Source organism: Oncorhynchus masou, chromosome 8 (assembly GCF_036934945.1).
Source record: "Oncorhynchus masou masou isolate Uvic2021 chromosome 8, UVic_Omas_1.1, whole genome shotgun sequence".
Lineage (NCBI taxonomy): Eukaryota > Metazoa > Chordata > Actinopteri > Salmoniformes > Salmonidae > Oncorhynchus > Oncorhynchus masou.
Window position 1 is genome coordinate 31179426 of NC_088219.1, and position 16237 is coordinate 31195662.

A 16237-nucleotide genomic window follows, 5' to 3' on the forward strand; every position below is an offset into this window, starting at 1 on the left:
GCATATCTTGTTGCTTGCTAGCTACTCTGACATTTTGACAATAACATGTGGTATAACTAGCTTGTTAATTAGTGAATGTGCTAGAAAGCTAAACAGCTACCTAGCTAGCTACTTGACTGTTGTGGCTAGCCAAAAATGACTCATTTTGAAAGTTTGATCATGTTATCCTTTTTGGCTTTAAAAGGTGTTCTTACACTGATTTTGAACATTCAATGGACCTGGGAAACGTCCATGTCAGGCATTGTCACCTTAGCATGCTACAAATCTTCTGAATGCTAGGAAGCACCACCAATCAGCTGCATCATTTGTGGGGGACGACATGTTTACTGTTGCATTGTTTTCATAGGAAACAATTTGTGGCTCATCTTTACTTTCCTACCTATGATTTTGTAAGACAGCTAAAGATACTCTTAGACACATTCTGGAAAGAATATAGCCTAAACAGCCCATGACAAGTTAATGAAAACCCTTTATGATATCCATAAACATTTATTATCTTTAAAAATACTTTCAACACTTACCATCCCCAAAATGTGTCATTTTAAAGGCAGCCCTTTAGACATGGAGAAATTCATGAAGTCCACCTTCATCTCCAGTTGAGCATCAATTGCAGCCTTAGACAAGGAGAAAACAGTTAACTTAAAATATAAGTGTACAGTATTATCACAAAGTTCATGTTGGCAAAACTCCCAAATTCTCGCTTTGCCTCTTCAATTTTTACTTCCGCAAGAGATGGACTCTAATGGGGAAATACGATATTTAGAAAAGCATACCACAAATTTAGAAAAATGTAAATGAAATTTTTAAAAATACTAACATTTCTTACTGGGCTCAAATCTCTGTAGGATTCTAGTTTCTTTTACAAATGTATCATTTTTTGTTTCAACATGGCAACTTGCTGCAGAGGGAGGAGAAACCCATGGCAGTACATTTCACAGCAAAGCAGAATGGCAAATACGACCAGCTTAAAACATCATAACATGATTAAACCTCACAAAGTGTAAGTATAATAATTTGGGTCAGTCAGTTTTGTCTAAATCGGAGTGCTTAAAACATCATAACATGATTAAACCTCACAAAGTGTAAGTATAATAATTTGGGTCAGTCAGTTTTGTCCAACTCAGTGTGTCACAACAAGGAAATTAAGGTTAGGTTTGGATTACAATTATGTCAACAAGTCATGCTGCTTTTTGCCAAGCTTCACATGATATTTGCCCCTCCGCCCACTTTGCTTCCCTACATTCAATGGGGCTCCGTTGTTTCATCGCCCACAGTTTTGAGACTGAAAAGCCCTATACGAATTGACCAACTATGGGTTGCAATGCCCTTCTAAATCAAATCAAATTTTATTAGTCACATGCCCCACAGACAACCTTACAGTGAAATGCTTACTTACGAGCTCATAATCAACAATGCAATAAAATAAAATAAAAATACAAGTAAGGAATAAAAGTTACAAGCAATTACAGAGTTGCAGTAAAACAACAATAGCGAGACTACACACAGAGGGATACCGGTGGGAGGGGGGGGTAATGCTTGGGGGTAGATGTTAGATGTTCAGGAGTCTTATGGCTTGGGGGTAGAAGCAGTTTAGAAGCCTCTTGGACCTAGACTTGGCGCTCCGGTACCGCTTGCTGTGCAGTAGCAGAGAGAACAGTCTATGACTAGGGTGGCTGGAGTTTTTGACAATTTTTAGGGCCTTCCTCTGAAACCGTGTAGAGGTCCTGGATGGCAGGAAGCTTGGCCCCAGTGATGTACTGGGCCGTATGCATACTGGGCCGTATGCACTACCCTCTGTAATGCCTTGTGGTCGGAGGCCGAGCAGTTGCCATACCAGGCAGTGATGCAACCAATGCTCTCGATGGTGCAGCTGTAGAACCTTTTGAGGATCTGAGGACCCATGCCAGATCTTTCAGTCTTCTGAGGGGGAATAGATTTGGTTGTGCCCTCTTCACGACTGTCTTTGTGTGCTTGGACCATGTTAGTTTGACGGAGATGTGGACACCAAGGAACTTGAAGATCTCAACCTGCTCCACTACAGCCCTGTCGATGAGAATGGGGGCATGCTTGGTCCTTTTTTTCCTGTAGTCCACAATCATCTCCTTTATCTTCATGACGTTGAGGGAGAGGTTGTTGTCCTGGCACCACACGGCCAGGTCTCTGACCTCCTCCCTATAGGCTGCCTCATCATTGTTGGTGATCACTGTTGTGTCATCAACAAACTTCATGATGGTGTTGGAGTCGTGCCTGGCCATGCAGTCATGAGTGAACAGGGAATACAGGAGGGGACTTGAGCACACACCCCTGAGCGGCCCCCTGTGTTGAGGATCAGCGTGGCGGATGTGCTGTTACCTACCCTTACCACCTGGGGGTGGCCCGTCAGGAACTCCAACATCTAGTTGCAGAGGGAGATCTAGTTGCAGAGGATGAGCTTTGAGGGCATTATGTTGTTGAACGCTGAGCTGTAGTCAAGGAATAGCATTTTCACATAGGTGTTCCTTTTGTCCAGGTGGGAAAGGGCAGTGTGGAGTGCAATAGAGATTGCATCATCTGTGGATCTGTTGGGGTGGTATGCAAATTGGAGTGAGTCTAGGATTTCTGGGATAATGGTGTTGATGTGAGCCATGACCAGCCTTTCAAAGCATTTCAAAGCATTTCATGGATACAGGCGTGAGTGCTACGGGTCGGTAGTCAATTAGGCAGGTTACCTTAGTGTTCTTGGGCACAGGGACTATGGTGGTCTGTTTAAAACATGTTGGTATTAGAGACTCGGACAGGGAGAGTTTGAAAATGTCAGTGAAGACACTTGCCAGTTGGTCATCGCATGCTCGCATAACACATCCTGGTAATCCGTCTGGCCCTGCAGCCTTGTGAATGTTGACCTGTTTAAAGGTCTAACTCACATCGGCTGCGGAGAGGGTGGTCACAGTCTTCCACAACAGCTGGTGCTCTCATGCATGTTTCAGTGTTATTTGCCACGAAGCCAGCATAGAAGTAGCTTAGCTCGTCTGGTAGGCTCGTGTCACTGGGCAGCTCTCGACTGTGCTTCCATTTGCAGTCTGTAATGGTTTGCAAGCCCTGCCACATCTGACGAGCGTCAGAGCTGGTGTAGCACGATTCGATCTTAGTCCTGTATTGATGCTTTGCCTGTTTGATGGTTTGTCGGAGGGCATAGCAGGATTTCTTATAAGCTTCGGGGTTAGAGTCCCGCTCTTTGAAAGCGACAGCATTCAACCAGAATTCCTGCCTTCTGGATGGGGTATGTACGTACGGTCACTGTGGGGACAATGTCATCGATGCACTTATTGATGAAGCCAATGACTGATGTGTACTCCTCAATGCCATCGGAGGAATCCCGGAACATACAGTGCCTTGCGAAAGTATTCGGCCCCCTTGAACTTTGCGACCTTTCGCCACATTTCATGCTTCAAACATAAAGATATAAAACTGTATTTTTTTGTGAAGAAACAACAACAAGTGGGACACAATCATGAAGTGGAACGACATTTATTGGATATTTCAAACTTTTTTAACAAATCAAAAACTGAAAAATTGGGCGTGCAAAATTATTCAGCCCCCTTAAGTTAATACTTTGTAGCGCCACCTTTTGCTGCGATTACAGCTGTAAGTCGCTTGGGGTATGTCTCTATCAGTTTTGCACATCGAGAGACTGAACATTCTTTCCCATTCCTCCTTGCAAAACAGCTCGAGCTCAGTGAGGTTGGATGGAGAGCATTTGTGAACAGCGGTTTTCAGTTCTTTCCAGAAAGAACTTTTTCTGTGCTAGCAAAATAGTCCTGTAGCTTGGCATCTGCTTCATCTGACCACTTTTTTATTGATTGAGTCACTGGTACTCCTGCTTTCATTTTGGCTTGTAAGCAGGAATCAGGAGGATAAAATTATGGTCAGATTTGCCAAATGGAGGGAAAGGGAGAGCTTTGTATGCATCTCTGTGTGTGGAGTAAAGGTGGTTCAGAGTTATTTTCCCTCTAGTTGCACATTTAACATGCTGATAGAAATGTGGTAAGATGGATTTGAGTTTCCCTGCATTAAAGTTCCAGGCTACTAGGAGCGCCGCCTCTGGATGAGCGTTTTTCCTGTTTGCTTATGGCGGAATACAGCTCATTGAGTGCTGTCTTAGTGCCAGCATCAGTCTGTGGTGGTATGTAGACATCTACGGAAAATATAGATGAAAACTCTGTATGTAGATATTGTGGTCCACAGCTTATCATGAGATACTCTACCTCAGGCGAGAAAAACCTTGAGATGTCTTTAGATATTGTGCACCAACTGTTATTTACAAAAATACATTGTCCGCTGCCCCTTGTCTTACCAGACACCACTGTTCTGTCCTGCCGATACAGTGTACAACCAGCCAGCTATATGTTGATAATGTCGCCGTGAAGCACAAGATGTTACAGTTTTGAATGTCCCGTTGGTAGTTTAATCTTCTGCGTAGGTCATTGAATTTATTTTCCAAAGATTGCACGTTTGCGAGCAGAATGGAAGGAAGTGGGGGTTTATTCGATCGCCTACGAATTCTCAGAAGGCAGCCCGCCCCCTGGCCCCTTTTTCTCTGCCTTCTCTTCACGAAAATGACGGGGATCTGGACCTGTTCCCAGGGAAGCCGTATATCATTCACGCCGTGCTCGTCGGACTCGTTAAAGGAAAAAAACTAATTCTTCCAGTCCATGGTGTGTAATCGCAGTCCTGATGTCCAGAAGTTATTTTCGGTCATAAGAGACGGTAGCAGCAACATTATGTACAAAATAAGTTTTAAAAAAGTTTCAAAAGTTTCAAACAATGCAAGAAACAAACAAAAAAACACAATTGGTAAGGAATACGTAAAACGTCAGCCTTGTTCTCTGGTGCCAAGGACCCTAATTATGCAGAATAAGTGGTTGGAGTTCATTGGTCCCCAGTGGTGGGGTTGACCCTGCTAGCTAACATTAGCATTGCTAGCTATTTTTGACAAACTTAGCCACTAACTAATGGCAACATTGCCATCTCTCTAAAGTACATTTGATTACATAATATGGCAATGTTGTTTCCTTTTAATTTTTTGCCTACTTTAGCAATGTCATCTTATGTTTATTATATTTGTATTTAAACTTATTTAACTAGGCAAGTCGGTTAAGAACAATTTTTTTTTTACAATGACGGCCAAACCTGGACAACACTGGGCCACTTGTGCACCGCCTTATGGGACTCCCAATCACGGCCGGATGTGATACAGCCTGGATTCTAACAAGGGACTGTACTGTAATTTAGACGAAACAGTCACATTAGCCTCCAAGGTGCAAACCATGTCTAGGACACAAATAAATATTGGATGCAGCAGCTATGGTGGTACTAGCTAACTCATGTCTGACTTCAATGGTGTACTAACTAGCAGCAACAAACTCAAACCAACCATGGGTCATAGCAAAACATGTCACAGTTGGTTGCATAGTGTAATGGCGTCACCGGCTTGAATCTAACCCAACCTTGAGCCATTCAGTCTACACCTGTAACGCATAGAATTAGCTTCCAAATCAGATTACGCTATTTCTCGAGCTATGTTTATAATTAAGGGATGGTGACAATCATTGATTTTCTGTTAGACAAAGTCCACAGAATGGATTCTGGGACCTACCATAAGGAGCAAATGTGGGTATCATAACATGTCTAGCAATGTGATTGCAATGGTTTAGTGACCTCCAAAAATGGGTTAATTCGCTGTTCACTTTCTTTTAGAACAAAATGCAATTTACCACTTGGCTCTCTATTATACCACCCTGTCACAAGCCCTCCCAGTCAACACTACTTCATAAGGTTGTCTGCTGCAGTTGTTTGAGTGATATCCAGTTTGAGGCCGAACATGCATAGAGAAAACCAGCAAGGGGGCCCTCATTAGCATCATGTAGACATGACCTCGCTTTGAGCATTACTATGAATGGAACAGTCAGCCACATGTTGGCAAGTATCAGCAACCTTCACCTGTCAGCGGCAACAGCTTTCACAGGCTTGCACAAATACAGAAGGTAACCCACGTCATTACTTTGATACATTTCATAACCCAATTGTGAAACATCATTTAGGTAAACTGACATTATTTGTTGCTTATTTCCTACTTTTTTAGATGCATATAATGTCCAGGGCATAACCTAGCCTGGTGGAACCAGCCTGATCACTGGGTTCACATTCTAATTCACTTCCTTTTGTATGATATCTGAAGTGAAATAGAAAGTAACGCTGCGATCAAGTTGGTTTCCACCAGGCTAATCACAACTAGCATTGATAATGTGCTCTGTATGTGTGTGACCGACCAGTATCTTTGAGGGGCCATGAGATGATCTACACTGCTATGCCCATCAATGGGGCTCTAGCAAAGACCTTGCCCTCCAGCCTCACCTTTTGTCTTCTCACCAATGGTCGTCAATGAAGAATAACAGAAATAGGTAGGTTTAGTCTGACCTGTTCAAACTTCAACATAGTATATGTTTGTAGGTCGGTTATCACCTAACCCTAACTGCCATTGGTAATATAACAGTGATTGTGTTTGTGATGCATGAGATGCGGAGAGACCTGACACTCAACACATCCACTCAACACATCCACAATGAGGTGATTACTAATAATACAGTACAGTGCAAATGTCCAGTAATAGAAGCATCCTTTTCATTCCATGTGTCACTGATTAACTCTACCTCAACTCTTGCCTTTTTCTACAGATGGACCGGAGATGCTCAGTCATTTGATGGGGCGATCATAATTAGGTAGGTTTTTATCTGACCTGTTCAAACGTCAACATAACATAACAATTTCAACATACCTCTTTGTGTGTCAGATATTGCTTATCCTAACTACATTTAGTAATAGAACAGTGACTGTTTGTATGTGATCACAGAAATATGTATGTAACCAGCACATGGAGACTTTTCAGATGATGTGATGAAGTCCAGACTGACTAATTTCTCTGAATGGAGAGAGACCTGGCACTCGGCATTATAATTTTACTAGACACAACTTTTACTTGTATTGTTTTTTTATTATTGAATTGAATGGTATTAGTCAATATCGGGAGGGAGAAAAACTATTCTGCACCAGGATCAGGGAACTCCCGTTGTATAGGGGACACCACACAGGCCAGTATGACCACTCTGTTTGCCAAGGTAGCCCAATTACCACCTGACAAAATGACGATAGGCACAGTATCTGCATCGGCTGGGAATGACAATGAAAGATGAAAGATATTTTAGCAGGACAATGCTTCTATGGTATTATTTAAGGGGTTGTTTATTCCACATAGACCTGTTACTACATTTAAAAGTTATCAAAACACTTATTTTAGAATATCTACATAAATTCAGCCATTGCATTCTTCTCATATTACTCTGTAGGCTAGCTTCCTCTGGCATCTCACCTTAGTTATTGAGCACAACCTGCAGGAGGTTTGTGATTGAGTGGGGGGAAATGGCTGCGGGCAAGGTTCTGACAGATGGGTGTCTTGGTGGTGGCAAGGACATACCCAAGAAACACCCATATCAAACCACACCCTCAAGCTAATTCATGTTTGTCTTCTGTCGTGGACGCTAGCTTTTTTTTGAGTAGCAACCCCAAAAATTTGCCCAAATCAGCAGGTGGAGTTCCGCTTAAGTTTGCCTCATCTACTTTGAAGAACTACTGAAATTGTAATTTAATTAGACAGCAGGTAGCTATGCAGCTAGGTTAGCAGCTAGCCAGCCTACTAGCCTGAATTATGACTTTTTGATAGATGGCTGGTTGGCTGGCTGCTACTGCCTGAGCAGACATGAGATGATGACTTAAATAAAATAAAAATGTAATGTACACAACTGAAATACTTTATTAACTTCTTGAAACTCTAGGGGCGCTATATCATTTTTGGCTAAAAAGACGTGCCCGTTTTAAGCGCAATATTTTGTCACAAAAAGATGCTCGACTAAGAAAACACTCTGACGTTTCCAGAACTGCAAAGATATTTTCTGTGCGTGCCCTAGAACGTGAGCTTCAGGCAAAACCAAGATGAGACGGCATCCAGGAAATGAGCAGGAGTTTTGAGGCTCTGTTTTCCATTGTCTCCTTATATGGCTGTGAATGCGAGAGGAGTAAGTCTGCCCTTTCTGTCGTTTCCCCAAGGTGTCTGCAGCATTGTGACGTATTTGTAGGCATATCATTGGAAGATTGACCATAAGAGACCACATTTACCAGGTGTCCGCCCGGTGTCCTGCGCCAAAATTGGTGCGCAAAAGTCAGCTGCAAGTATTTTTCCACAGAATTCAGAGAAGAATGCAGGCTTCCACGAACGATATATCAATGAAGAGATATGTGAAAAAACCCCTTGAGGATTGATTCCAAACAACGTTTGCCATGTTTCGGTCAATATTATGGAGTTAATTCGGAAAAAGTTTGACGTTGTAGGTGACTGAATTTTCGGTTCGTTTCGGTAGCCAAATGTGATGTACAAAACGGAGCGATTTCTCCTACACACAGACGCTTTCAGGAAAAACTGCGCATTTGGTATGTAACTGAGAGTCTCCTCATTGAAAACATCCGAAGCTCTTCAAAGGTAAATGATTTTATTTATTTGGTTATCTGGTTTTTGTGAAAATGTTGCGTGCTAAATGCTACTCAAAATGCTAAGCTAGCTTAGCATACTCTTACACAAATTAGTCAATTGCTATGGTTCAAAAGCATATTTTGAAAATCTGAGATGACAGTGTTGTTAAGAAAAGGCTAAGCTTGAGAGCAGACGCATTATTTTCATTTTATTTGCGATTTTCAGAAATCGTTGCGTTATGCTAATGAGCCTGAGGCTTTAGTCACGATCCCGGATCCGGGATGGGGAGTTTCAAGAGGTTAAAGTAATGTGAATAAATGATGGTTAGAGCCTAATAAGTGATAGTAATGGGCAACCACTACCATCAATTGTTTTATTATGTGTTAACGCATTGAATCCACATAATGCATCTATTGTTAAAAAAATCAAAGCTGAAATTGAAAACTTTGATTATTTTTCTGAAACCGAAATCAAACAGACCTCAAAAAAACGATTGAAAGTTGATGAGTGACTTGTACTGAAAGCGTGATATTACTAAATACTTGTGATGTACTGTTTTATTAGTTATCACCTTTTGTTCCTTCTGAAGTGTATGCTAACGTCTGATGGGCATGGCAGCGTAGATCATTTCCAGGTCCCTCTCATCACAGATACTGGTCATGAAGGAGCCTGACTTTGGCGCCTGACCCAGCTCCTAGATCACAGAGGGAGGAAGAAAGAGAAAGACTGTCACCATACAGTCATGGAAGCCAACAGTAAATACACGGTTGACCATAGCCAATCAGAGATCCTGATTCACTGCTAATTCACAAGGGACACGTACCAGGCATGGCACTGACTGGTTGGCATTACACACTCGGGCCAAGCAGTTGTCCATGGGCACAGTGGAAGGGTACACCTCCTTACAACATGCAAGACACAGATACAGTGCATTTGGAAAGTATTCAGACCCCTTGACTTTTTTGACATTTTGTCATGTCAACACCTTATCGTGTTCACGCTACACGTTCCCCAAGGGCACCACTCCCCCCCCCCCCGCTCAACTCAAAAGGTGGCGCACAGAATGCAAAAATATTCTTAGAAATATTTAACCTCCACACATTAACAAGTCCAATAGCTCAAATGAAAGATAAACACCTTGTTCATCTAACCAGCGAGTCAGATTTCTAAAATGTTTTACGGCGAAAACATAGCATGTCAAACCACCACAAAGACACAGACGATATGTAGCCATTTTGTCGAACAAAAGATGCAATCACAAACGCAGGATGAAAAGAAAAATAATTCACTAACCTTTTGAAAATCTTCATCAGATGAGAGTAATAGGACATGTTACACAGTACATTTATGTTTTTTTCAATAATATGCAATTCATATCCATAAATCTCCGTTTACATTGACGCCATGTTCAGAAAATCCTCAAAAATGTCCAGAGAAATTATAGATAGCTCCGCCAGATAACGCCAGATAACAGCAATACACATCATAAACTGACTAAATATACATGTTCTACATATAGTTAGAAAGATACACTGCTTCTTAATGCAACTGCTTTGTCACATTTCTTTTTAATGTTACAGAAATCGTTCACTATTCAATAATCTGAGGCGGCGCTCAGACGTAAGCAATATTTCTCCGCTATGTTGGAGTCAACAGAAGTACAAAATTACAACATAAATATTCCCTTACCTTTGATGGTCTTCGATCAGAATGTAGTGGAAGGAGTCATACTTACCCAATACATCGTTTTGTTTCAGTTCGTGTGTAGTTATAGTAGCAAATGCTACCCGTGTCAGCTGAAATGCATCCAAAATGACTTCTGGTCCCGAACAGTTGCACATCAAAACTTCGAAATTACATATTAAATGTCGACTAAACTGGTCAAACTAAGTGCAGAATCAAGCTTTAGGATGCTATAAACGTATAAAACAATTGGCGAGTCAACCGGACAAAAGCAATTCTTCTCAGACCTTCTGGAACGGATGGATGACTGTGTACAATTCGCGCTCGACGGCGCATGTATTTTCTTGCGACACCCACTCTTTTGCCTGCCAAAGGGTCAAAGCTCACGGGATTTAGAGTGTTTTCTATCCAATACTAATTATTATATGCATATATTAGCAATTTTGGACAGATTTTTTTTCAGTTTACTATGGGCACGCAATTCATCCAAAGGGGGCAGTATTGTCCCGAGCCTTAACAGGATCTAAAATGAATAAAATAGTTTTTTTTCCCCCTCATCAATCTACACAAAATAACCCATAATGACAAAGCAAAAACAGGTTGAAATTTGTTTGAGCAAATGTATTTAAAAAAAACATTAATATTACATTTGCACAACTATTCAGACGCTTTACTCAGTACTTTGTTGAAGCACCTTAGGCAGCGTTTACAGCCTCGAGTCTTTTTGGGTATGATGCTACAAGCTTGGCACACCTGTATTTGGGGAGTTTCTCCCATTCTTCTCTGCAGATCCTCTCAAGCTCTGTCAGGTTGGATGGGGAGCGTTGCTGCACAGCTTTTTTCAGGTCTCTCCAGAGATGTTTGATTGGGTTCAAGTCCGGGCTCTGGCTGTGCCACTCAAGGACATTCAGAGACTTGTCCCGAAGCCACTCCTGCATTGTCTTGGCTGTGTGCTTAGGGTCATTGTCCTGTTGGAAGGTGAACCTTCGCCCCAATCTGAGGTCCTGAGCACTCTGGAGCAGGTTTTCATCAAGGATCTCTCTGTAATTTGCTCCGTTCATCTTTCCCTCAATCGACGCTTGGCATTCAGGGCAAAGAGTTCAATGTTGATTTCATCAGACTAGAGAATCTTGTTTCACATGGTCTGAGAGTCCTTTAGGTGCCTTTTGGCAAACTCCAAGAGGGCAGTCATGTGCCTTTTACCGAGGAGTGGCCCCAAATAGGGCTATCTTCTGTATGCGACCTCTACCTTGTCACAACACAACTGATTGGTGCAAACGCATTAACCTCTTTGAACTCTAGGGGCAGTATTTCATTTTTGGATAAAAAAATCGTTCCCGTATTAAACAAGATATTTTGTCACGAAAAGATGCTCGACTATGCATATAATTGACAGCTTTGGAAAGAAAACACTCTGACGTTTCCAAAACTGCAAAGATATTATCTGTGAGTGCAACAGAACTGATGCTACAGGCGAAACCAAGATGAAACTTCAAACAGGAAATGAGCAAAATTTTTGAAGCGCTGTTTTCCAATGTCTCCTTATATGGCTGTGAATGCGCCAGGAATGAGCCCACAATTTCTGCCGTTTCCCCAAGGTGTCTGCAGCATTGTGACGTATTTGTAGGCATATCATTGGAAGATTGACCATAAGAGACCACATTTACCAGGTGTCCGCCCGGTGTCCTGCGTCGAAATAGGTGCGTAAACCTCAGCTGCAAGTATTTTTCCATTTAATTCAGAGAAGAAAGCAGACTTCCACGGATGATATATCAATGAAGAGATATGTGAAATACACCTTGAGGATTGATTCTAAACAACGTTTGCCATGTTTCAGTCGATATTATGGAGTTAATTTGGAAAAAAGTTTGGCGTTTTGGTGACTGAATTTTCTGGGTTTTTTGGTAGCCAAAAGTGATGTACAAAACGAAGCGATTTCTCCTACACAAAGAATCTTTCAGGAAAAACTGAACATTTGCTATCTAACTGACAGTCTCCTCATTGAAAACATCCGAAGTTCTTCAAAGGTAAATTATTTTATTTCAATGCTTTTCTGGTTTTTGTGAAAATGTTGCCCGCTAAATGCTACGCTAAATGCTACGCTAGCTATCAATACTCTTACACAAATGCTTGTTTTGCTATGGTTGAAAAGCATATTTTGAAAATCTGAGATGACAGTGTTGTTAAGAAAAGGCTAAGCTTGAGAGCTAGCATATTTATTTCATTTCATTTGCGATTTTCATAAATAGTTAACGTTACGTTATGCGAATGAGCTTGAGGCTATAACTGGATACAGGTTTTTTTCGTAGCCAAACGTGAACAAAACGGAGCGATTTGTCCTACACAAATAATATTTTTTGAAAAACTGAACATTTGCTATCTAACTGAGAGTCTCCTCATTGAAAACATCTGAAGTTCTTCAAAGGTAAATGATTTTATTTGAATGCTTTTTTTGTTTTTGTGAAAATGTTGCTGGCTGAATTCTGGGCTTATAGCTATGCTAGCTATCAATACTCTTACACAAATGCTTGTTTAGCTATGGTTGAAAAGCACATTTTGAAAATCTGAGATGACAGTGTTGTTAACAAAAGTCTAAGCTTGAGAGCAAATATATTTATTTCATTTCATTTGTGATTTTCATGAATAGTTAATGTTGCGTTATGCTAATGAGCTTGAGGCTATAAATAGGATCCCGGATCCGGGATTGCTCGTCGCATGAAGTTAAGGAAAGAAATTCCACAAATATCTTTTAACAAGGCACATTCTGTTAATTGAAATGCATTTCAGGAAAAGCAGCCAACAAGTGCTCAGCATATGTGGGAACTCCTTCAAGACTGGTGGAAAAGCATTCCAGGTGACTGTGCAAAGCTGTCATCAAGGCAAAGGGTGGCTACTTTGAAGAATCTCAAATATAAAATTAATTTTAATTTCTGTAACACTTTTTTGGTTACTACATGATTCCATATGTGTTATTTCATAGTTTTGATATCTTCAATATTATTCTAGAAAATAGTAAAATAAAGAAAAACCCTGGAATGAGTAGGTTTGTCCAAACTTTTGACTGGTGCTGTATGTAAGTAAGGTATTTATGTTTTTCATTTTTTTTAAATAAATTAGCAAAAATAGTTTTTCGCTATTATGGGGTATTGTGTATAGATTGATGAGATGTTTTGGAATAAGGTTGTAACGTAACAAAATGTGTGAAAAGGGAAGGGGTCTCAATACTTTCTGAATGCACTGTATACACAGAGCACAGATTACGTTATCAGTGGTGGTTAGGTGAATTCCAGGACAGATAGTATTTTGACCATTAATCAGGTCAAATTTGACCAACCTGAGTCAAGTGTCCTCCATTACTTTGAAGTGGGACTGGTGTCTGGCCACTGCCTCAGCCTTCTGTAACAGTGTAATGCTCCGGGTGTCGTGGGTGTGGAGTCAAATGCAGGAGACAGAGAGTTCAATGCTGTGCGTCTTTAATAGCACCAACGCACCACAGGGTGCTCACAATAGTTACGTTCCCAAACACAGGGAATCAAAATGTACAACAAAAAATACACGACCAAGTACTAACACGTACCTCTACAACAGAGCCGAAGGTTACACTGAAATAATCCCGCACAACAACCAGGCAGGCCGGCTGTCTAATAAAGACAAACTAATTAAACATACACAGGTGCTACCACTAAACATACAAGGAGGGGGAGGAAAGACAATCAGTGGCAGGAAATCCCTCAACATGGATGGATCCAAGATGTCCCCCACCGGTACCCAGCACCTCTCCTCCGGACCGTACCCCTCCCAGTCCACGAGGTACTGCAGGCCCCTCACCCGGCGTCTTGAGTCCAGAATGGCTCGGATCGTGTACGCCGGGGACCCCTCAATGTCCAGAGGGGGGGGAGGGACCTCCGGTACCTCACTGTCCTGCAGGGGACCAGCTACCGCCGGCCTGAGGAGAGACACATGAAACGAGGGGTTAATACGATAATAGGAAGGGAGTTGTAATCGATAACACACCTCGTTTATTCTCCTCAGGACTTTAAAGGGCCCTACACACTGCGGACCCAGCTTCCGGCAGGGCAAGCGGAGAGGTAGGTTTCGGGTCGAGAGCCAGACCCTGTCCCCCGGTACAAACACGGGGGCCTCACTGTGGTGGCGGTCAGCACTCCTCTTCTGCCGTCCACTCACTTGTCGTAGAAATTCCTGGACAGCCCTCCAGGTCTCCTTGGAGCGCTGTACCCATTCCTCCACCGCAGGAGCCTTGGTCTGGCTCGGATGCCATGGTGCCAGGACCGGCTGGTACCCCAACACACACTGAAAAGGGGACACGTTAGTAGAGGAGTGGCGTAGTGAGTTCTGAGCCATTTCAGCCCAGGGAATGTATCGTGCCCACTCCCCTGGCTGATCCTGGCAATACGACCGCAGAAACCTACCCATCTCCTGGTTCACTCTCTCCACCTGCCCATTACTCTCGGGGTGATAACCGGAGGTCAGGCTGACAGAGACCCCCAAGCGTTCCATGAACGCTCTCCATACCCGAGACGTGAATTGGGGGCCCCGATCAGAAACGATGTCCTCCGGCACCCCGTAGTGCCGAAAGACATGGGTGAATAACGCCTCCACAGTCTGTAGGGCGGGAGGGATACCGGGCAACGGGAGGAGACGGCAGGACTTAGAGAACCGGTCCACAATCACTAGAACCGTGGTGTTCCCCTGAGACGGCGGAAGATCGGTCAGGAAATCTATGGACAGATGTGACCATGGCCGCTGTGGAACGGGGAGGGGTTGTAACTTCCCTCTAGGAAGGTGCCTAGGAGCCTTACTCTGAGCGCACACTGAACAGGAGGAGACATAACTCTTAACGTCCTTAGCCAGCGTAGGCCACCAATACCTCCCCTGAAGGCTCCCCACTGTCCTCGTCACCCCAGGGTGACCCGAGGAGGGTAGGACGTGAGCCCACCGAATCAGTTTGTCCCGAACACCAAGCGGCACGTACCATCGCCCCGCTGGACACTGAGGAGGCGTGGGTTCAGCCCGTAACGCCCGTTCGATGTCCGAGTCCACCTCCCATACCACTTCCGGCGCCGACAGAGATGGCTTCGCGTTCCTAGGAAACTATGCAGTTTTTGTTTTTTTACGTGTTATTTCTTACATTAGTACCCCAGGTCATCTTAGGTTCCATTACATACAGTCGAGAAGAACTACTGTATATAAGATCAGTGTCAACTCACCATCAGTACGACCAAGAATATGTTTTTCGCGACGCGGATCCTGTGTTCTGCCATACAAACAGGACAACGGAATGGATCGCATGCAGCGACCCAAAAAAATGACTCCGAAAAAGAGGGAAACGAGGCGGTCTTCTGGTCAGACTACGGAGACGGGCACATCGTGCCCCACTTCCTAGCATTCTTCTTGCCAATGTCCAGTCTCTTGACAACAAGGTTGATGAAATCCGAGCAAGGGTAGCATTCCAGAGGGACATCAGAGACTGTAACGTTCTGTGCTTCACGGAAACATGGCTCACTGGAGAGACGCTATCCGAAGCGGTGCAGCCAATGGGTTTCTCCACGCATCGCGCCGACAGAAACAAACACCTTTCTGGTAAGAAGAGGGGTGGGGGTGTATGCCTTATGGCTAACGAGGCATGGTGCGATGAAAGAAACATACAGGAACTCAAATCCTTCTGTTCACCTGATTTAGAATTCCTCACAATCAAATGTAGACCGCATTATCTACCAAGATAATTCTCTTCGATTATAATCACAGCCGTATTTATCCCCCCCCCAAGCAGACACATCGATGGCTCTGAACGAACTTTATTTAACTCTTTGCAAACTGGAAACCATTTATCCGGAGGCTGCATTCATTGTTGCTGGGGATTTTAACAAGGCTAATCTGAAAACAAGACTCCCTAAATTTTATCAGCATATCGATTGCGCAACCAGGGGCGGAAAAACCTTGGATCACTGTTACTCTAACTTCCGCGACGCATAT

At 43.0% G+C, this 16237-nt stretch overlaps 1 protein-coding gene across 1 annotated transcript in view; it reads left to right on the forward strand.

Annotated features, from left to right (window-relative positions):
• Positions 1-4849: 4849 nt before the first annotated feature.
• The window catches only part of LOC135543806 (transitional endoplasmic reticulum ATPase-like), a 118522-nt gene continuing 107134 nt past the window's right edge, over positions 4850-16237 (forward strand). Inside the window, exons 1-3 of the mRNA XM_064971139.1 lie at positions 4850-6023; positions 6312-6440; positions 6714-6758. Of these exons, the coding sequence (XP_064827211.1) occupies positions 6421-6440; positions 6714-6758 (65 nt within the window). The 5' untranslated portion in view covers positions 4850-6023; positions 6312-6420. The remainder of the gene's footprint in view (positions 6024-6311; positions 6441-6713; positions 6759-16237) is intronic.